The sequence below is a fragment of the Capricornis sumatraensis genome, chromosome 18, assembly GCF_032405125.1.
Source record: "Capricornis sumatraensis isolate serow.1 chromosome 18, serow.2, whole genome shotgun sequence".
Lineage (NCBI taxonomy): Eukaryota > Metazoa > Chordata > Mammalia > Artiodactyla > Bovidae > Capricornis > Capricornis sumatraensis.
The window spans coordinates 65624284-65647167 of record NC_091086.1 but is presented as its reverse complement, the minus strand read 5'-3'; the positions used below and the strand labels follow the sequence as shown (position 1 = coordinate 65647167).

General features: G+C 40.0%; 1 protein-coding gene and 1 pseudogene across 1 annotated transcript in view; one reads left to right on the top strand and one right to left on the bottom strand.

Moving 5' to 3' along the window:
* DNAH5 (dynein axonemal heavy chain 5) overlaps nucleotides 1-22884 on the bottom strand; it is a 250716-nt gene that overhangs the window by 178900 nt on the left and 48932 nt on the right. Inside the window, exons 19-29 of the mRNA XM_068990531.1 lie at nucleotides 22325-22564; nucleotides 20314-20504; nucleotides 20138-20225; nucleotides 17530-17663; nucleotides 13587-13788; nucleotides 12568-12803; nucleotides 8390-8608; nucleotides 7011-7073; nucleotides 5757-5995; nucleotides 4807-5047; nucleotides 2089-2288 (exon numbers count right to left, since the gene is read on the bottom strand). Of these exons, the coding sequence (XP_068846632.1) occupies nucleotides 2089-2288; nucleotides 4807-5047; nucleotides 5757-5995; nucleotides 7011-7073; nucleotides 8390-8608; nucleotides 12568-12803; nucleotides 13587-13788; nucleotides 17530-17663; nucleotides 20138-20225; nucleotides 20314-20504; nucleotides 22325-22564 (2053 nt within the window). The remainder of the gene's footprint in view (nucleotides 1-2088; nucleotides 2289-4806; nucleotides 5048-5756; nucleotides 5996-7010; nucleotides 7074-8389; nucleotides 8609-12567; nucleotides 12804-13586; nucleotides 13789-17529; nucleotides 17664-20137; nucleotides 20226-20313; nucleotides 20505-22324; nucleotides 22565-22884) is intronic.
* Nucleotides 6392-6915, top strand: LOC138094582 (large ribosomal subunit protein eL33-like; annotated as a pseudogene).

The following is a 22884-nucleotide window of genomic DNA, read 5'->3' as shown; positions in this document are numbered from 1 at the left end:
TGCATATTCTAATTATCTGATAAACATGAAAAACTACCAGTGTCTGCCTAGATCCCAGCCCCAGGAACTCCGATTAAATCAGTTTGGGATGCAATACAAGCACTGGGACTTTTTTCTTTTTAAGTTCCCTAGAGGATAAGATGGTTGGATGACATCACCTACTCGATGGACATGAGCAAATCTGGGAGATGGTGAAGGACAGGGAAGCTTGGCATGCTGCAGTCCACAGGATCGCAAAGAGTCAGACACGACTGAGCGACTGAACAACAACAGCAAAGCTATGGCTAGTGTGTAGCCAAATCTGGAAACCATTCTTCCAGATGAGAAGCGAGCAGCAGCACTGAATGTAAAGACTAGACGGAGGAGAAGCGCTACACCTGGAAAACAGAGTGAGTCAGACAGTGCCTGGGTCCCCAGGGATGTGGCAGAGCCCACACTCCCACCTGAGCCATTGATCTTGGGACTCTTGGTACGTGAGAAAGATACAAACTTCAGTCTTGTTTAAGCAATGTTGCATATGGCACTTCTGCTATTTGCCGACAATCCTAATCCTAAATGATTGTACTTCCTTTCATTGTTTCTCCTCTTCTCTTTCCTCTCTGTTTATTGGTCTCTCTAGTCCAATTAAATGGACTTGAAGTCATCTCAACTATTAGTCATATTACTGAATAAAATTTTCATTTCCATATTCTTATGTGCTAAACGATTGCTTCAATATTCTACACATCTTTCTGGGGGTTTTATTCATGCTTTTCAAAAGAATATAGATCCAGCGCAACAGAGATATTTGTTCCACGCACTGTTCTATCCAGTGCACCCAGAAGACCATATGGCACATGGTGGTGGTGATGGTTTGCTCGCTAAGTTGTATCCAACTCTTATGCAACCCCAGGGACTGTAGCCTGTGTGGTTCCTCTGTCCGTGGGATTTCCCAGGCAAGAATACTGGAGTGGGTTGCCATTTCATTCTTCAGGGAATCTTTCCCAACCCAGGGATCAAACTCGAGTCTCTTGCATTGCATGTGGCTCCTTTACCGCTGAGCCTCCAGGGAAGCCCATGGCACAGGAAAGGTGTTCCCTAAATTCCTGTTGAACACGTATTCCTCACACAACTCTGTCTGTGGGTTCAGTCCATCGGCCAGAAAAGATTACCCATGCCTAACACTATGCTTCCTTAAGGTATACGTGCACTTTTTCTACCTCCATAGGGTATGTTATCTTCCATCTGTCCTTAATTCTGGTTGGGTGTAAACAATAACTGAATTCATTTTAAAAAATCACCAAATTCTAATTAATCGATTGGCCAAAAAGTCCGTTAAGGTTTGTCCATTAAGGTTTTTCCGTATTGGCCAACCCAGCAGTGCAGACTTGAGGTTACCAATGGTCTAAATCTCTAAGACCTAATTTTATACTCTCTATTACTCATTTCAAACACTTACACAATCACACTATATTTGAGAAAATCCTGGTGAACAAAAGAATTATTTCAAACAGAGCAAGAGGAAGCACTGAACCAAAGAAATCTAAATTTATGAGTCTCTGAGCCACATGTCCAAAGTATGGCTGCTTTCTCTACTGCTGCTGTCAAACAGAAATATTAGGTTGGTATCAGTCTGTGGCGTTTTACTTCTCTTTATGAATCACATTCATTCTCCATCTTAATCTGTCACCTCATTAAAGCATGTACACAACTAAGAGTTTCTAGTCCATAGATGTTGATGAAAAGGTTTCTGAAGTAAAATAATTATTCTAAAATTCAGAATAATTTTCCCTCTGGAATCTAGAGCCTGTCGAGCTGTCAGCTGTGCAATGAGGCTTGTCAGCAGCAAAGCTGAAATCCTCTGCAAAATCCAAGTGGCTAATTACATGTTGTGTTGTTTTGCCCAATTGAGGGTCTCCAACACATCCCCCAAAGAGAGGATAATGAAATAAAAACAGTATTATCCATGCTGTGCCAAGGGCTAAAATTAAAACAAGTACTTTTGATGTTGAATAAATTAAACAGGGGGTACTGTTGTGTTTCTTAATTAATCTCCCTTGAAGTGTGTGCTATTACAGTTCTGAAATCTCAGGGGAAAGATTGTCCTACCTGTTGCTCAGGAGGGAACCCAGTAACATCAAGCTGTCTTCCATGTTGGCGATGATTTCTGACGTACTGTCTCCTCTCAGGAGGAGCTCTCCGCGGGTTTTAAAGCTGCCAAATGTGAATGTTTTGTTGTCCCATTCGTTAATCACTTGCTTCAGCTTTTGTTCAATGTCCCTCTCTTTCACAGCACAGATACAGATGTCCTATTAAAAATGAAAGCTCTTTTTAATCACATGAAAGTCACACATCCTTCTTGAATAGTCAATTCAGCAGAGATCCTGTCTTCACTCCTTCTTTTATATGTATCTATAAATAATTATCTATTTCCAGATCCAGACTTTAGTATGTCCTCTCCCACACGAGGTAGCTGTCCGGATGCCTGATTTTCACCCAAGCGAGCCAGGTCTGACTCCCGGTGTGGAAAGGAAAATCTCTGGGGGCTTCCAGGTGGCGCTAGTGGTTAAGAATCTGCCTACCAATGCAGGAGACATAAGAGATGGGGATTCAATCCCTGGGTAGGAAAGATGCTCTGGAGGAGGAAATAGTATCCCTCTCCGGCATTCTTGCCAGGAAAATCCCAAGGACAGAGGAGCCTGGTGGGCAACAGTCCATGAGGTCGCAAAGAGTCGGACACAACTGAGCGACTAAGCACAGCACAGATATATCAAGATTTATCCTAATTTGTAAAATTTTCCACCAAACTATTCCAGAAAGAAAGATGACAGAAAAGATGTGCAGAGGTGAAATACTATTCAGCTGTGAGAAAAAAGGGAATCCTGCCGTTTGTGACAACATGGATGGACCTTGAGGGCATTGGGTGAAATGAGACAAGTCAGACAGAAAAAATCAAATACTATGAGATTGTCCTCATATGTGGAACCTTAAAAAAAAAAAAGAAAGAAAGAAAAAAAACCCTGAAAGAAAAGAAAGTGAAATGGTAGTTACCAGGGGCTGAAGGTATGAGAATGGTAAAGATGTTCTATCTATTTGCAAATAGTAGATAAATAAGCCCTAGAGATCTAATACACAATTCAGTGATTACAGACAGCAAAACTGTATTCTAAACATCGAATTTCCTAAAAGACTAGATCTAAATTATTCCCACCAGTAGAAGAAATGATAATTGAGGTGTTTGCTAACACATTGAAGATTATATTGCAATATAAATGTATCAAATCATTATTCTTAAATTTACACGAAGTCAAATGTCAATTATATCTCAATAAAAATTGGGATTCAAAAGAAATCCAATAACATTTTCATCGTAGAGCTTTAATCAAAGACTCAAAATTTAACATGTCTGTCCTGAAACTACCACAACATTGTTAATCAACTAAATCTCAATGCAAAATAAAAACTTTAAAGTTTGGGGGAAAAAATTTAATGTGTCTCTGATTTGACTCTAAAGTCGAATCAATGCAGTACGAGACAAAGGAATCAACAGAAACCTGCCATCTTCCCAGTTCTTGGGTCACTTTCCCCATCTTCTCTGCAGCCTTATCTTCTTCTGAACCGTTAGTCAAACTCCTCCTTGCCGACTCCCCGCCTCACACTGCACTCCCTGTCTGGATGAGTTCTTCCACAACCACACAGCCAGCAACCGTCTGTATCTCCAGGAAAATCCCATATCCATTTGCCTACGGGGCTCCTCTGCTTAGATGCATCAAGGGAACCCAAAACACAATCTGTGAATATCGAACTGATGCCCAAATCAAGCTCACGGTCTTTGCACCTTATCATTCTACCTGATTCCCTTTCAGTTTTCCCCATCTCAGTCATAAGCACCATCATTCATCTAGATCTCTCAGCAAGAAATCTAGGGTTCATTCTTAGCCTCTCCTGTTTCCCTACCACGTTCCCTCCATCATCAAATTCTACCCAGTTTTACCTCCTAATGACCTCTTCAGTCTTTTCTCCTCTACTCCAGCTTCACTCCCTGCCCTCTCAGCTGATGCATCATCTCTTGCTTGGGATATTCGTATAAGCTCCCAGTAAGTTTTCCTAGGATTGCCCCTTGATGTCTTCCAATCCTTTCTCCTCACAGCTACCAGAGTGACCTTTACAAAATGCAAATTTAACCACACCATCCCCTAATCAAAATATATCTCCCAGAGGGCTTGCAATTGCTCCCAAGATGGAAATCGATGGCAAGTTCTAGCCCCCGTCCACCTCCCCATCTTCAGCTGTCCCCACCTTCACACCTCAGCCACCCTGGCCTTTCAGTCCCCTATACCTACACCTCAGCCCCTTCACACCCGCTGTTCCGCCTGCCCGACACTGCCTTCTCTGCACTTTCCAAGCCCCTCATCCCCTCACCACACAAGGACACCCCCTTCACCCAGAAGTCATGCCCATGCACCCCAGTCTTCTTGATTTTCATCACCCTCCCTCCACCACCATACAGGTCTACCCCATTATTAGAGGCTCTCATAGAGCAGCACACTTCATTTACTGAAGCTTGTACCTACACCTTTGTTTGTGCAATTATTTAATGATACAAATTTTTAATGGCCTATGAAGGCAGAAATGCATCCTTCTGTCCCCAGCACTTACGTACCACATAAACATTTCTTGAAGAAGTAAAAGCTGACTCTCAGGAAAAGAGTTTTGATTGTCCTAGCCTGATTCCCTTCTCCAACCGTCCATAAGGTAGGAAAATGATCTAATAAATCCCCTGGGACCTTCCAGTCTCCCATGACATCGTATCCTCTATCATCATACCTCTATTTCCTCCTTGTATTTCAAAAGAGGTGCTTCCATGATATTTCTTAACTTGAAAGTTTCATTCCCCACATCCAGCCTGTGCCCAGTGATGGTCATTATCCTTTCCCAGTGCCGTTCCATCATGGCCTTACTGGCCATGTGCTCCAGCAGTGGGCAACACTCACTAAAGTCATTAATGGTCTTCTTCAGATCCCGAAAAGCCTGCCAGTCCTTCAAGGCTCGAGGCAGCTTCCGACACCTGCGAAGAAAAGCCAGTGTGAAAGGTCAGTTGAAGATGAGCCTGGATGTCTCTAGTCCCAGACTGTCTGCTAGCATTTATATCAAAAACGGTCACCCAGAACAGCCACCACATTTTTAAATCTCATGACTCAGAGGATAACTGTAGGATTTACATTACAGAAAACCACTCCTCCCAATCAGGACTAATATTTTCAATTCCTTCATAAAAATTAGGTAAGAGTCATTATTTTAAAGAAGGTGCTTCTCAGTTCAATTCTCCAGACACATATTGAGACCCTACAAAGTACAAAGTACAGCAGAATGTACCAGCTTATCAGCTGAAAATTACAACCAATAACCCTCCATTGTCTTTAGGTTCAATACTTAAAGGCTGTAGAAAAATCAAAGGGCTCTTGCTTTTATTCCAAATAAATCATCTAACAGAAACTTCAAATGTTTGGTAAGTGTAATATAAATAGCGATCAGCTCTAAGCTATCGAAAAGCCCCTGGAAAGATTCATCTGTGTTTAAAGGATGCACTTGTCTCACCAGATACACACAGAGGTAATTAATAAATAGTGTTTGACAAGGGTGATGTCAACAGACAATCGCAATGAAGCACGATGTGCTCTTGAAACATCTGGGTGAAAAGAGAACCCAACAACTTATCAAAGAAGAAAGCATTTGAGGTTCAATAGCTCAGGGCATGCTAAACATTAATTTCTCACCTGTTCTGGAACTCTAAAAGTTCACTGCTGATTTTTTCAATATTTACTTCTGACCACAGGATATCGTGATAGCTATTTACAGTGTCTATGACACTGTTGTACAGAGTGTATATTTTCTGAAGAAGATTTAGTTGCTTCTTGATTTCGAGAAGCTTAGGATACTGCGTGACCGGCAGACCAAAAAGCTCCTCTCCCCCAGTATAGGTGATGTATTTCCGATAGATATTATCAAATTGATTCTAATAAAGATACAAGTGAAAACTCATCAAAATGGTTTACACGTGAATAAACATGCAAATGAAAAAAAGACTGACCAATAAGCAAACATGCATGATCTTTGATTCCATGTGAATAAGAATACTGAAGGAGTACCATTAATTACATGGGAACCAAATCTAATTATAACCATACCAAATCACAGTTTTTAAAAGGTAAGTATATACTGTATTCCACAATGAGCTTCTCTATATTAAGGGTCGGGGGGGGCGGGGAGTATGTTCATGCTGATGTATGACAAAACCAATACAATATTGTAAAGTAAAAAAAAAATTTTTTTAATAAAACACATTGAGCTCTTTCAGCCACCTTGGACCCTGTGGAGGCCTGCTGGGAACAGGACCTCTAAAACGACAAACATGTCTGGCAGGCTGTGGGGCAAGACCATTTTTGCTGGCTATAAGCAGGGTCTACAGAACCAGAGGGACCACACAGCTCTCCTGAAAATTGAAGGTGTATGTGCTCAAGATGAAACTGAATTCTACAAAGGCAAGGGATGTGCACAAAGCAAGGAACAACACAGTAACTCCTGGTGGGAAACCTCACAAGACCAGAGTAATCTGAGGAAAGATAATTTGAAAGTGGCTCAGTCATGTCCGATTCTTTGCAACCCCACGGACTATGCAGTCCATGGAATTTTCCAGGCCAGAATACTGAAGTGGGTAGCCTTTCCCTTCTCCAGAGGATCTTCCCAACCCAGGGCTCAAACCCAGGTCTCCCGCATTGCAGGTGAATTCTTTACCAGCTGAGCCACAAGGGAAGCCCAACCATAACTTGCACTCATGGAAACAGTGGTATGGTTTGTGCCAAATTATAAGGCAACCTTCCTGCTAAGGCCATTGGATACAGAATCCATGTGATGCTGTACCCTTTGAGGATTTAAACTTACTGCAAAGTAAATAAACAAAAGTGTGGAAATAAAATAAAACACATTGAGATTTTGGTTGTACAGGAGGTCAAAGAAACTAAAAGGATTACCTGAAACATGGTAAGTCTATCACTGGCTTCCTGGGGTTTCAGGCCACTAGCCATTGGACCATTCTGAAATAAACAGTTTAAAAAGATAAGATAAAATGAAGTATTTGCATACAAATTTCATAAGCTCAATGTATTTGAATATCAAATTTTGTTTTCATGCATGTCACATATAGGATAGGAAATGTAGCTTTTTATTTGTGAAAAAAAAAAAAAAAGGACTCAGAAAAGTGACTCATTTGGAAATATTTTCAAGGCCAAAAAACCCAAGTTAATGTCAGAACTTTCATATGTCAAGAAATTTTGAAAATTAAAAATACAGAGAGAGTGGGATGATTTGGGAGAATGGCATTGAAACATGTGTAATATCATATATGAAATGAATCGTCAGTCCAGGTTCAAGGCAGGATACAGGATGCTTGGGGCTGGTGCACTGGGATGACCCAGAGGGATGGTACGGGGAGGGAGGTGGGAGGGGGTTTCAGGATGGGGAACACGTGTACAACCGTGGTGGATTCATGTTGATGTATGGCAAAACCAATACAACATTGTAAAGTAATTAGCCTCCAATTAAAATAAATAAATTTATATATTTAAAAAAAAATTTTTAAATTAAAATACGTGGTATTCATCTACTAGGCAACACAGACAAAGAAGGGTCAATAATTGTAAGAAGCAGTGTCTGATTTGAACTAAAGCACTAATGCCACACAACCTACAGAGTTTACCACTCTAATACCTACTTCTAAAGTGACTTGTAATATTAACATTCTAATCAGGTTTTCCTACATTAGGCCACCTTAGAAAAGCTGGATGTCTGTGCTTCCTCAACCATGAAGCTGGGTGCATGAAGCCAGTATTCTAACTTCATTCATTTTGGTGTGTTACTGATTAATAGATAAATATTTTACCCTATACTTTACACATTTCCCCTCTGCAGCACATTATAATTGGTTGGAAATGGGTCTCCTTAAACAACGTATTCCCAGTTGAAGATTCTGCACCAAAACTCATATACACACAGTTAAAATATGGACTCAATCTGTTTTGTCCATTTTTGTATCTTCAGCACCAAGGGCAACTATGCAATATTTGCAGAATGATGAATGCTGTGAGAAGGATGATCACGATAACTATAATTGAGTAATATTTGTCTACACAAATCTAGAATGCTACCAAACACTTCAGTAAGAGACCAATGATACAAACAGCACTTTTTAATTTCCATTTACTGTTGAAATTATCCTGGATGAAATCCAAGGGGAAAGGATTGTGAAAGGGAAATACCTTTGGTCTCATAAAAATAAAATTTCTATTTCTAGGGGGATTTCATTAAATTTGACATGGAAGCTTTAAACAACATTTTGTATGCTAAGTCATACCACATCATAGTCCTGATAGAACTGGTGACAGTCTTGGAGGAAAACCTCCACGGTACCAATAAGCTCTTTCCTGAAACCAGGTTGTAGTGAGACTAGTTCATTCTGAACTTCGCTGGCACGTGCCAGAAGCTTCTCCCAAGAGTAACGCAGGGTATCCACTTTGTCCATCTCTTCCTTTGCTATCAGAAGCCCATATTTGTTAAGCAGGGTATAGGATTCCTACAAAAAGAAGAAAAATTCGATTTCTGCCAGCCAGATGCATAAATCTACACACAGTCATCTTTTTAGGGCATCAGAATGAAAAAAAATCAGCAAGACAGGGCAACTGTCCAGAGTTCTAGTTTACTTGCAAACTTGGAAAAGCTTAAGCGAGCAATGGAGCCACTGAGCTTCAGTTCCCTCATGTGTAGAACAGGAAAATTTCTTGGATGTCTCACAGGATTTTCATGAATATGGAAAAGATATCATTTTAAATGCATTTTGAAAACTATAAATCATTATACAAACAAATGGTATTTTTACTTAGGCCCCTAAATTGTATTTGAAGACTATAAAATTAAGTAGATGAAAAATGTAAAACAATTAAACTGCTAATTTTAGAATAACAAAATGAATCAGTTTTAACTCTACCGTATTTCATTTTGTTGATAAAAGGTTCCAACAGTAGAACATAGGAGGGCATGCTTAAATCACACCCAGAGCCAAGTCATTGCCCAAAGGATGAAAAATCCTAGACTCTTCTTTTGTCTAGAAGATTAAAATGAGGCAAAGCTTGGTTTTCGTGAAAAAAAAATTTTCCTAAATATCCCTAGCCTCTTCTCCCATCATTATTCTTCCTTAACATAGAATGAACACCTGGTTGCTGATTTGAGGAAAAGATTATTGATTTGGGCATGTATAGCACAGGGTCTTCCTTCCTCTTTCTCCTTCAAGGCATGCCTCCAGTCTACACTTCAGTACCAACCAAAATGAACAAAGCAACCCAGATAGGCAGCTTTCCAGTGTTTCTCTGATGGATGAGAAAGGACAATTCTGGGACTTCATGTCCACAAGCCCATTGCATGCGGGTATAGGACCTAATAGAAGCAGATGAGATTAAGAAGAGGTGGCAAGAATATACAGAAGAACTGTACAAAATAGATCTTCACAATCCAGATAATCATGATGCTGTGATCACTCACCTTGAGCCAGACATCCTGGAATGTGGAGTCAAGTGGGCCTTAGGAAGCATTACTACTAACAAAGCTAGTGGGGGTGATGGAATTTCAGTTGAGCTATTTCAAATCCTTACAGATGATGCTGTGAAAGTGCTGCACTCAATATGTCAGCAAATTGGGAAAACTCAGCAGTGGCCACAGTACTGGAAAATGTCAGTATTCATTCCAATCCCAAAGAAAGGCAATGCCAAAGAATGCTCAAACTACCACACAATTGCACTCATCTCACACGCTAGTAAAGTAATGCTCAAAATTCTCCAACCCAGGCTTCAGCAATATGTGAACTGTGAACTTCCAGATGTTCAAGCTGGTTTTAAAAAAGGCAGAGGAACCAGAAATCAAGTTACCAACATCCACTGGATCATTGAAAAAGCAAGAAAGTTCCAAAAAAACATCTATTTCTGCTTTACTGACTATGCCAAAGCCTTTGACTGCGTGGATCACAATAAACTGTGGAAAACTCTGAAAGAGATGGGAATACCTGACCACCTGACCTGCCTCTTGAGAAACTTGCATGCAGGTCAGGAAGCAACAGTTAGAACTGGACACGGAACAACAGACTGGTTCCAAATAGGAAAAGGAGTACGTCAAGGCTGTATATTGTCACCCTGCTTATTTAACTTCTATGCAGAGTATATCATGAGAAATGCTGGGCTGGAGGAAGCACAAGCTAGAATCAAGATTGCTGGGAGAAATATCAATAACCTCAGATATGCAGATGACGCCACCCTTATGGTAGAAAGTGAAGAAGAACTAAAGAGCCTCTTGATGAAAGTGAAAGAGAAGAGTGAAAAAGTTGGCTTAAAGATCAACATTCAGAAAACGAAGATCATGGCATCCAGTCCCATAACTTCATGGCAAATAGATGGAGAAACAATAGAAACAGTGGCTGACTTTATTGTGTTGGGCCCCAAAATCACAGCAGATGGTGACTGCAGCCATGAAATTAAAAGATGCTTACTCCTTGGAAGGAAAGCATATTAGACAGCATGTTAAAAAAGCAGAGACATTACTTTGCCAACAAAGGTCTGTGTAGTCAAGGCTATGGTTTTTCTAGTAGTCATGTATGGATGTGAGAGTTGGACTATAAAGAAAGCTGAGCACAGAAGAATTGATGCTTTTGTACAGTGGTGTTGGGGAAGACTCTTGAGAGTCCCTTGGACTACAAGGAGATCCAACCAGTCCATCCTAAAGGAGATCAGTCCTGGGTGTTCATTGGAAGGACTGATGTTGAAGCTGAAACTCCAATACTTTGGCCACCTGATGCAAAGAGCTGACTCTTTTTAAAAGCCCCTGAGGCTAAGGAAGATTGAAGGCGAAAGGAGAAGGGGACAACAGAGGATGAGATGATTGGATGGCATCACCAACTCAATGGGCATCAGTTTGGGTAAACTCCGGAAGTTGGTGATGGACAGGGAAGCCTGGCATGCTGTGGTTCATGCGGTCACAAAGAGTTGGACACGACTGAGCGACCGAACTGAACTGATAGGATGGGAAGATGGAGGAGGTGAGATACAGTGGGAATATAGCAGCCAAACACCAAACCAGATCTTCCAAATAACCTCTATCAGTACTAAAGATTGCATCTTGATCTTGACTACTTGACAAGGGTTTGTCTTAACTCTCAGCTCAGGAGTAAGAGTTGACAATTGCTGGATCTCTTCTTCAAACCCCTTCTCCACATTCCCCTGGTCCTATACCACATAGGGGGTCTTTGCCTTGATGTTTCAATTCCCAAGAAAAGCACAATGGAAATTTGATTTTTCTTGACCCAGCACAACAGAAACACAAACCTGAAGTCATCTCCACCATTTTCACCATAAATTGAAATTTTCCAAAATTTGAAGTGCAGAAAATATGATAAAAGGCTATGATCCTGACCATCAGAGTTTAAGTCCAGACATTTAAGTTACAATATGATGAAAGGAGGATTCCCTTGTGGCTCAGATGCTAAAGAGTCCATCTGCAATTCAGAAGACCCGGGCTCCATCCCTGGGTTGAGAAGACCCCCTGAAGGAGGGTATGGCAACTCACTCTAGTATTCTTGCCTGGAGAATTCCATGGACAGAACAGCCTGGTGGGCTACAGTCCATGGAGTCACAAAGACTTGGACATGACTGAGCAACTAATACACATGATGGAAAGACAACGTTTTATATCTGAAATTGTTTTAATGCTACAGTTATAGTAGTCTCTATAGCAACCCATTCCTAATAAAGAATTTTCATCTAGAAAAGATATGATAAAAACAAAAGTAATGTACAACATTAATAAAACTGCATGACGTCTTTGACCCTCAGTTTCCATGTGTGTATGTAGGGGGTTGTAGCAAGGATGAAACAAGTTAATAGGGAGTAAACTCATGAATGGACACCATCAGTGCCCCATCCAAGTCCTATTTGCCAGCTGACATTTGCATCCCGGCTGTTGGGCATGTTGGCTGTAGGAATCGAGCTGCCTTCTTCCCTTGAAAATTGTCCTCAGCTGATAGAAGCCTCCTCATGGGGAGATTATGGTCAATGATCAACTCTTTGGGGGAGTCCCCCTTGCCTCAAGGTGGGGTCAACTGAGTGGTACACTTCATGCTCCAGAACCGCCTCTGGGGTCAGGCTGATAGTCTACAGCTAAGATCACACCCCGGCATGGCTTCCTCCCACACCCAACCTGGTCCCTCCCTGTTTCTTTCACTCTGATTCTCTCATGAGCACTTGCCAATAAATGCCTCATGCAGAAACCCTCATCTCAGGCTCTGCTCTTAGGGACCTCAGATGCCAAGGAAAGGATGAGATCTAACCCATATGAGGCACCCTATAAGGTCAGATATCATCATTACTGGAATCATTGTTCATGAGCTTAGCATCCATTTGTAACTCCAGTCCAGACCCAGTCAACACTTCCTCTAACAGCGATCAACATCTGGAGATATTCCTACTTACACATAAACACGTGATTATCAGTTACCTCGACGGGTCCCACTTGAAAGTCAATGGGGATTTGCTGCTCCCTAATTTCCTTCAGTGCCGCCATGGCAATTCGAATATCATCTAGGTCTTTAATGGGGCGATTCAGCTTCTTACTGAATTCTTCAACAAGTGTAAAAATGCTTTCCATTTCACTTCTGTATTTTTGGTTACAGTGACGGCCGATGACAACCATCCAGGCCTTCGTCTCAGCAGTCAAGGTGAACTTCAGATCGGCTGTAAAACCCAATTTCCACGTTCAGTTTGAAAACCTTGAACAAGTATGAGGAGACCCAATGCAACTGTTCACCAATAGTAAATGTTTTGCAGCCAACAGCCCTTTAACACATGAAAAACCAAACTTGATAAAAAAAAGTCTTTCCTTATTATTATATGGGCTTCCCTGGCTGTTCAGTTGTAAAGAATCCACCTGCTAACGCAGTAGATGCAGGTTCAGTCCCTTAATCGGGATGATCCCCTGGAGAAGGAAATGGCAACCCACTCAGGTATTCTTGCCTGGGAAACCCCATGGACTGAGGAGCCTGGTAGGCTACAATCCATGGGGTCAAAAAAGTGTTGAACATGACTTAGCAACTAAACAACAACAAATTATTGTATATTCATTGATTGCATAAAGCCTGTTTTGCAATAATTGAAAACACATTTCAAAACGCCCCAAAAAAGTACCTAAGAAAACTGCTGGAGATAAACTTCAAATGTTTGCTATTGTTATTTATTAAAAACAGTACATTTTAATTCCAAATATGAGAGACTCCTCCCTTCTCTTAATTAGCCTTCATTTTCAAGGTTTAGCATCAAAGTATCCCAAAACAGTCCAGAATAAATAATTATGCAGAAGAGAATTAAAAACAAATCTACAAATTGGTCTTGAAGCTTGAGGCCCATAAAAGGAAAGTCAATCTTTAAGAAAGCTAGAACTCTCTGGAATGCTAATCTAGGTAAGGAGACAGAATAATACTGTTGAATTTTCATGACTGACTGAAAAAAAAATGAACCAACCTGTATACAGAGCAATGGCACCCACACAGATATACTCAGGCTCAGCATTAATTTCTTGCTCTAGTTTTTGGAAGTAGAGAATCTGGGATTCAAATTCAGAAAGTGAGGGGTTTTTTATAATAAACGTCATAATAGTTTCTTCTTTCTCCTTTTGCCAAATGTGATCATAACGTTTGAAGCAGTCCATAGACGTAATAACTTCCTAGAATATAAATGACAGATTTGTGTAGAAAAGGAAGAATAAAAAACAACATCATAATATAAGTGGATATTTGCCAACTGCTAGGGGTTCCCATCAGTTCATTAACATGCTTACTTAGTGAACCATGTGACCAGCTGAAGATGCCATAGAACTGGAGCCAGATACAACAATGAACATAGTAACCCAGGCCTGGTAACAACAGAACTACCATCCTAGCCAAAAAGGGCGGGGAACAGTTTCTGGGAGGGTGGGGCAGGGAGTTGAGTCCATGAAATCTCTTGTGGACAGGGCCCAGTTGATTGGAGCTGGACCTCAGGTCAAAAACCACAGCTCTAAACCATACCAAGGAGAGGGTGATGCTACAGGGGTAAAAAAATACTCTGAGGTCACTTTCTTCCACTGCTCAGAGCTCCACCAAGACTCTCTGGGTGAAATCCACTGGAAATCTCAAAGGAAACCCATTGACTTGTTCCCTAAGTTCAGAGTATGGAGATTAGATACAGACACAAACAGATACATCCAGCATCCAACTCCACTGAAAGACTGGATGGAATCACACAAAATGCATAAATATATTGGATAAGGATAGACATCCATACAGTGTTAAATATTTCTGTGTGTTTCTATATCTTCTCATCTTTCCTTTCTAAATTCCTTGTTAAGTTTTAGAGAAATCTTCGTAAAGACGCTACAAACTTCTCATCATGTATGCTCCTAGGTAATCTCCAATGATGTTGTTATCATAAAAAATGACCTTTTCCCACTATTCTTATAACTATTTGAATGGCATATAAACTTTTTTAATTGGTTTTTTAATGAATGATCCTGTTTTCTACAAAGTGTGTTTCTGTAAGATGAATTGGCTCTCTTGCAATTGGCAAATAGGAAATGATATCAATATAACAGGAAGCTCACATTACCGAGAGTTATTTTTCCCAGTACTTTGCTTTGTACCCACTAAAGCAGCAACCCACAGAGGGGCACAATGCTTTCTGCCCCTTCTTTCTTTTGGGTTAATTTGGTCTCCACTTTGTTTTGAGAATGTTCTTGGCACAGTTAGACCTGATTTTTCCATATTTTATCCTTGTTTCCATAATTCAGCATTTTTAACTGTTTTTTACGTCACCTTTTCCCAAGTTTCTTTCATCTTTAATAGTAAAGTTTCATAGTCATTACAGTGTTATTAAATGGGTTAGTATCTCACTATGATTGTCACCATTTTTGTTAACTACCCTGGTTACAGAATTTCCTACGTTTTGTATGTTCATCCCAACCCCATTTTTCTCATAATCCCTATTTTATTAAATGTGTGACATTGCAAATCAAGCTTTTTAGGAACATATTTACTGTATTTCAGCAGAAATGCCCATCTCTCAACTTACCACTAACTTAACTCTTTATTAAGCCATATTTTCTTTTCAGATTACTTTTGGATTTACTTAGTAGATAATTATACCATCTCCAAACAATTAAGATTTGTCTCCTCATTCTAATGTTTACAGCTCTTGGCAATCAACTTTTTCTCCTGGCTAATATTATAATTTCAGAGTTACATCTGAATGAGAAAAAAAAAATTTTAAGCTGAGAGTGAAAATGCCATTATTTGAAAGAAAAGAGCATTTCCAACTTCATTCTAAAAGGTCCAATTAAGTAAATTTCACCAAGTTGTACCAAACCAAGGATATCTTTACCGCCATGCCCAACACAAAGCTAATGTGTCACTCAGAACCTCAGGCTTAATGAGTGTTGAGACTTCCCACTCATTAAAATGCAGAAAGGTAAGCCTGCTGCTGTGTGTCCCAACCACAACCAATCCCCTGGCGTGAGCTGAGATGCTGACATACACACCCAGAATGCATTGCAATAGCATGTGGACATTCTCACAAATGGATGATGGTTTGGAGAATGAATTACAGATCATCAAGGACCCCTGAATATGGGTAGAAATTCCAGAATCCTGCTCTTTCAACATCCAAGAGTTTATATTATTAAGAACATACCCTACCTAAATAAGTTTTAGCCTCTCATTTATTTTATCTGAAAGTGTCTAACTTGATTAAATTGGGACTTTTGAAAGCAAAGGTAACCTAGAATCTAAAGGAAAATTACATGAACTACATTTGTAGGGTTGATCTATTTAAGTTATTTTAATTGCCACAGTTATTTTGATTATTTGGTCCAGCTCATCTTTTCAAGCCAGGCAGTGTTATAAGTTGATGGCCAGCCTTTGGATGAGCTGAACATAGGTCAAGTTTACATTCTGATTCAGTTAGCTCCTGTAAGAGGAAAGGGGCTGGGATCAGAGGATTTTCTGTGGTTGAGGAAAAGTCAATCATACAAAATTCAGAAGGGTCGATGGCTATGGAGGGCCACATTTAACACTGTGACCAAGTGTGCATAGATACCTCCACAAACAATTTGGCCATCCTATCAATCTGGATAAAGTCCTTCAAGTTATTCTAAGTGCTAACTTTTTCTATTATTTTAAGAAAGACTAACATCTGAACATTTCCTTCACATAATGGAAAGGCAAATGTAACAAAAATGACACAAACATAAATATTTTGGTGCCAGCAGGATATTAATTTCAACTACTAGGCCTTACTCTTAGATTTTCATAATAGTGGCTGCTTACATTCAGAGAAAGTAATGAACTTTATTATTGTCTATTTTATTGTGTTTTCTAAGATTACTGAGGATTTGAAAGGATCCTTCAATGCTTATTATCATCATAAAATACTCTACTTACCTTTACATTTAGTATAAAGTTTGATAAACTAAGCACTAGACAAATATTTGTTAAATTGAATTATGTGACCACAGTCCCTAGGGCAAACTTAAATACAGGACCTTCATGATATTAAGAAAGGAAAATAGAAAGTGCAGAAATGCAAAAGCTTCCAGTTCCCTCAGGAATACATTAAAATTAAACTTAATATTTCCTCACATGGTTACAGCAAAGGCAGCTTTTCAAAACACTTTCAAACAAAAATTCATTCTATCAAAACTCAGTAATAGAAAAGACACATTTACTGAGTGACAGCTGTTTCCTCGACACTGAGAAACATTTTTAAAGAGTCAGCAGGTCTTAATGGCAATGTGAATATTCTCTTAAGGAGAAATTGACTTTAGAATTTTGAGTCTTTTTGACCATGAAAACAGATTTGCCTGAACAGAAAAGGGAAAGTTGAGACAAGAAGAAATTGGAAGAAAAAAATTAACCTGAGTTTATATCCATGTCCAGGGCAAGTTTGTGCTGATAATATTTTCAATATTCTCAGTATTATCTTATTTACACATTATAATGTACATAACCGTTCATCTGATATACACAAATACAAAATTAGAGTGTAAATCTTACTCTGTTTCAAATGATACAAGCCAGTTCCAGCATCACTGACTCTGAAAGTGAAGTCTGACTTGCGCTTTGAGAAGTATCAAATTTTTTAACAGACTTATTTGTACTAGTGGTATATAAGTACATAAGTAGTTTAAGGCATTAAACAGGAGACAATATTAAAAAAAAAAAAAACAGAAAAGATAGTTCTCTTTCACCTTGCAATTTGGAATGAAAAATCTTGAGTTAAACATTTGCTGAACATGTACAAGATTCCATAAGTTGCTCACTGAAGTCACAGAGGGTGGGACCCAGGCTACATGAAGGACAAGCTTTAATGCTGGACTTCACACAGGTCTGTGCTGTAAAGCAAAATATCCTGGCTGCAAATCCTCTTGGCATACCTTTTTGGTGGAGTTGATGATTGTGCTAAGCACAGAGACTAATTTTACAATCTCTTTGTTGTCAGAAACATTCTTATAATAGTTCCTGGTTTGCACGGGAATGGGTAAGTTCACAGATGCTATCTCAAGGGTATCTAAAGGGAAAAAAAAGAGAGAAATATTTATATCAATGGTACAGAAATGTGCTTTTAAAAAGATGAGTGAGTTTCTGTAATAGTAAGAGGGCTTCCCTGGTGGCTCAGACAGTAAAGAATCTGCCTGCCAATGGAGGAGACCCAGGTTCGATCCCTGGATCGGGAAGATCCCCTGAAGAAGGACATGGCCGCCCACTCCAGGATTCTTGCCTGGGAAATCTCACGGACAGAGGAGCCTAGCAGGCTATAGTTCATGGGGTCACAAAGAGTCAGACATGACTGAGTGACTAACACTGTAACAGTAAAGTAAGGACTTCTGAAAATCTTCTTTATAGAAGCAATAGAGGGGACTTCTCTGTGGTCCAGTGGTTAAGAACCCACCTTGCAGCACAAGGGATGCAGGTTCAATCTCTGGTTGGGGAAGTAAGATCCCACATGCCTTAGAGCAACTAAGCCCATGCCCTGCAACTACTGAGCCTGCGCACTCTGCCTTTATCCTCTTTGGTAGCAGATTATTTTAAGAGAGACTTGTTTCAGTGCCTTCCTGGTGGTTAGTTTATTTATCATCTCAAGGGATATGAACACTAATTGAAAATTACACAAGCTCTGCTGTTTGCTCAGCTGCTTTAAAAGAAGCTTGAATAAATAAAGACTACATTTATCATCTATCATTAGCAACTTGGACGTCATATACTCCCTAATATTACCTCATATGGGGATGACACCATCCTAATGGCAGAAAGCAAAGAGGAACTAAAGAGCCTCTTGATGAGGGTGAAAGGGGAGAGTGAAAAGCTGACTTAAAACTCAACATTCAAAAAACTAAGATCATGGCATCTGGTCCCATCATTTCATGGCAAACAGAAGAGGGAAAAGTGGAAATAGTGGCAGATTTTATTTTCTTGGGCTCCAAAATCACTGCAGATGGTGACTGCAGCCATGAAATTAAAAGATGCTTTCTCCTTGGAAGAAAAGGTATGACAAACCTAGACAGCACATTAAAAAGCAGAGACATCACTTTGCTGACAAAGGTTCATATAGTCAAAGCTATGGCTTTTCCAATAGTTATGTACAGATGTGAGAGTGGGACCATAAAGAATGCTGAGCATCAAAGAATTGATGCTTTCAAATTGTGGTACTGGAGAAGACTCCTGTGGGACTGCAAGATCAAACCAGTCAGTCCTAAAGGAAAACAACCCTGAATATTCATTGGAAGGACTGATGCTGAAGCTAAAGCTTCAATATTTTGGCCACCTGATGTGAAGACCCAACTCATTGGAAAAGATCCGGATGCTGGGAAAGATTGAGGGCAGGAGGAGAAGGGGACCACAGAGGATGAGACGGTTGGATGGCTTTGCTGACTCAATGGACATGAGTTTGATCAAACTCTGGGAAATAGTGAAGGACAGGGAAGCCTGGCTGCTGCAGTCCGTGGGGTCACAAAGAGTCAGACACAATTTAGCAACTGAACAACAACAATGGCATAAATGAAAATCATGAGATATACAGCAAAAAATCACATTATGTAAGCGAAACAGGACACACAGTGTGTCAAAATACAAAAGATCTCTTAAATCAGGAAATATTCATTGTGATAATAACAAGCTTTTCTTTAAACCGTGAGACTAAAATCCTTCTTGTCCCCCAGTATGTCTTTGAGATATACATTTAAAACACACTATTTAGGGGCTTCCCTGGTGGTACAGTGGTAAAGAATGTGCCTGCCAGTGCCGGGGATACAGGTTCGACCCCTGGTCCAGGAAGAGCCCACATGCCATGGGACAGCTAAGCCCATGGACCACAACTACTGCATCTGTGCCCTAGAGCCTGGGAGCTGCAATGACTGAGCCACACACCACAACTATCAAGCCTGCAGGCCTAGAGCCTGTGCTCCCCAACAAGAGAGGCCACTGCCGTGAGAGTAGCCCCCGCTCACTCAACCAGAGCAAACCCAAGCACAGCAACGAAGACCCAGTACTGCTGCTGCTAAGTCACTCCAGTCATGTCCAACTCTGTGCGACCCCATGGACGGCAGCCCACCAGGCTCCCCCATCCCTGGGATTCTCCAGGCAAGAACCCTGGAGTGGGCTGCCATTTCCTTCTCCAATGCATGAAAGTGAAAAGTGAAAGTGAAGTTGCTCAGTCGTGTCTGACCCTTGGTGACCCCATGGACTGCAGCCCACCAGGCTTCTCCATCCATGGGATTTTCCAGGCAAGAGTACTGGAGTGGGGTGCCATTGCCTTCTCCAAGACCCAGTACAGCCATAAATAAATAACTCTTTAAAAAATAATAATAAACTACCCTATCATGGTGATATACAAGAATCTGTATTTTACAAATATGAAACTGACTCATAGATTAATATTACAATCTGATCTGAGAATTGCACGGGGGCGGGGAGATGGAAGTACCTTTTAGCTCAACAGGTTTTGATTTAGAATGACTAGTCAGAAAGAACTAAAAGAACATTTACCTTGAGGTTCGTTTTCTCCCATTTCAGTATCAGAATCACTGTCTTCATTATGCTGCAGGGCAGTCAGTTTTCTTTCCTGCATCTTTTTCTGCAATGGAAAAGGACAGCTTTCAGTGCCCTATCACCTGTAAAAGAAGCAGCTTCCACGTGTAACGGTTTCCTCATGCCAAACCCACCTTGGACGCCGGCTCACCGCTCCACTGTCTAACCCCCTTGCTGACAGTGACGATGAATTCCACGGCTTTGTTCAGCGTCTGCTGTATGTCTTCGAGGGCTGGGGCCATGCTGATGTTGGGGATGGCCAGAATGACGCTTGCCCGGAAAATGGGCAGTTCGTTCTGCTTCACTTTAGAGGCACTGCTACTGTCTGAGTTAACACAGAACAGGGATGCATTCATCCTTTTCATTTAAAAAGATTCTTTTTTTAATGAAAAAGATAAAATATCATTTTTAACCAGAAAAACGAGAGCACCTAGATAATGAAAGCACCTATACATAATAGATATATCATCAGACAATATGAATTTGCTGAACGTATGAGTGAATGAATAAAAACTAATAGAGGATCTAGTTTTGCTCAGTGGAACACAGCAGTTCAGTAGAACCCAAGCCATCTTCTGCTGATTACAGTCTATGGGTACATGCTCCATAAAGAAAACTGGCTGCATGGAGTTGGCAGATTATATAATTATAGAAACTCTTACCTAAAATATTGAAGATGAGACTGTCTGAATAACAGGATGCCAGCAAATTAAATATAGAATAAATAAGTAAGGGATAAAACCCAAGACTATCAGAACAAATGCCAGCTTAGAATTTCAGATAAAATATATGTCTTTCTACCATCGCCATCATCACTCTGATATATATCAGAGTATATCACACTGGGAGCAGTTAAAGACCAGAGACGAAATAAAGTGTAATTCACCATTTATATCCAAGGGACTTTTAAAGTTGAATATAGGTATAGTTATGGGTATATAAATATGGATATGTATGTGTGCAACTCTATACAATTGGAAATACCTGTAATATATAAAGTTGGGAAAGACAGGAGACAATATCCAACATATCAACAGTTGATAAGTTCAAATATTAGCCCCATGTCAAAGAAAAGGACTATCCTCCATTTTGAGGTGAAATAAAACACAATAAACCAAGTTGCCATCAAAAGTTCTTTCAATGTTTCCACTTCTTTTCATCCACTTTTAATTAACTATTAGAGTTAACTAACTGCTTTCCCTTAGGTGCCCATGTTTATGTCCGATGCAGGATACAGCATGCTTGGGGCTGGTGCACGGGGATGACCCAGAGAGATATTATGGGGAGGGAGGTGGGAGGGGGGTTCATGTTTGGGAATGCATGTACACCTGTGGTGGATTCATGTCAATGTATGGCAAAAACCAATACAGTATTGTAAAGTAAAATAAAGTAAAAATAAAAATTTTAAAAAAATAAAAAATAAACTTCAAAACTTTTACATCAAAAATAAATAAATAAATAAAAAGGTTTGTTATCCTATTATTTTTTGTTTTAATTAATTATTGTTACTTTGTTTTTATGTTTTCAATTTAAAGTTTAGTTTAAGAATGTCTCTTGATTTGAATGATTTTTGTGGCCCATCTGGGAAACCAATTTCTGAATGGTGCTGAAGAGAGATGACTGTTTTAAGAGTGAAGAAATGAGCTGGAAAGTACTAAATTAACGTGAAAATAGCAAAAAATAATAATAATGATTTTCTGATTTGGAGGTTATGACATTAATAAAATCTTTCTTTATAAGACTGGCTAATAATCTAATGATTTAACAATGAAAGTATGTTTCTATATAGCTTCTTTTTAAAGTATTTCTTCTTTTACTAGTTAATTCATTTCACATGTTTTCATCTTATTACAAAAAGATTAAATGTGATGTTGATTATTATTTTATTAACAAAAGCTAAGTGGCCTTAAGTCAATTACTTAACTTTCCTGGACTCCAGTCTTATCGGTCTTAAATGAGAGAAATGATAGTGTCTACTTCATCGAACTGCTGAGATAGTCCAAGTTCATATTATATAAATGTACAAGGAGGCACTGAAGAAATGGTGAGGGTTTGATTATTTAAATTTAACAGGAACACACACATGCACACACAACCAGAGACCAGGCTTGGCAAGCCAAGAGGCCAACCCTGCGGGATCATTACCCCGGAAGCTCGTCATGTTGCAGAATTGAATGCGCCTGCGGAGGGCCTCCAGCGTGTTCCTTGTGACTTTCAGAAGAGCATCTGTGTTTTGGTGATTGAAGTGAGAGAGCAACTCTCGGGCTCCTTCCTCTAACACCTCCATCTCTTTCTTCTTTCTTGAGACTGTCATCAAAGGCAAGAGGCCTGCCCCGGCATTAAGGGAAGAAGTCAAGGTATCAGAATTTTCTTCTTCTCTTTTTGCTGTTACAAAATGAGAGAAATTGAAAGAGATGGGGGCAGGGGGCCACCTACTGCAGTTAAGTAAGAAAATTAAGATAAATTGGTGCAGTCGTAAAGAACCTGCCTGCCAACGCAGGAAACACAAAACACATAATTGATTGATCCCTGGGTCAGGAAGATGCCCTGGAGGAGGAAACGGTAACCCACTCCAGTATTCATGCCTGGAGAATTCTATGGACAGAAGAGCCCGGTGGGCTACAGTCCATGAGGTCACAACGAGTCGGATAGGACTGAGCCCGCACATACGTGCAAGTTTAATAACACTCAAATGTCATACTTCT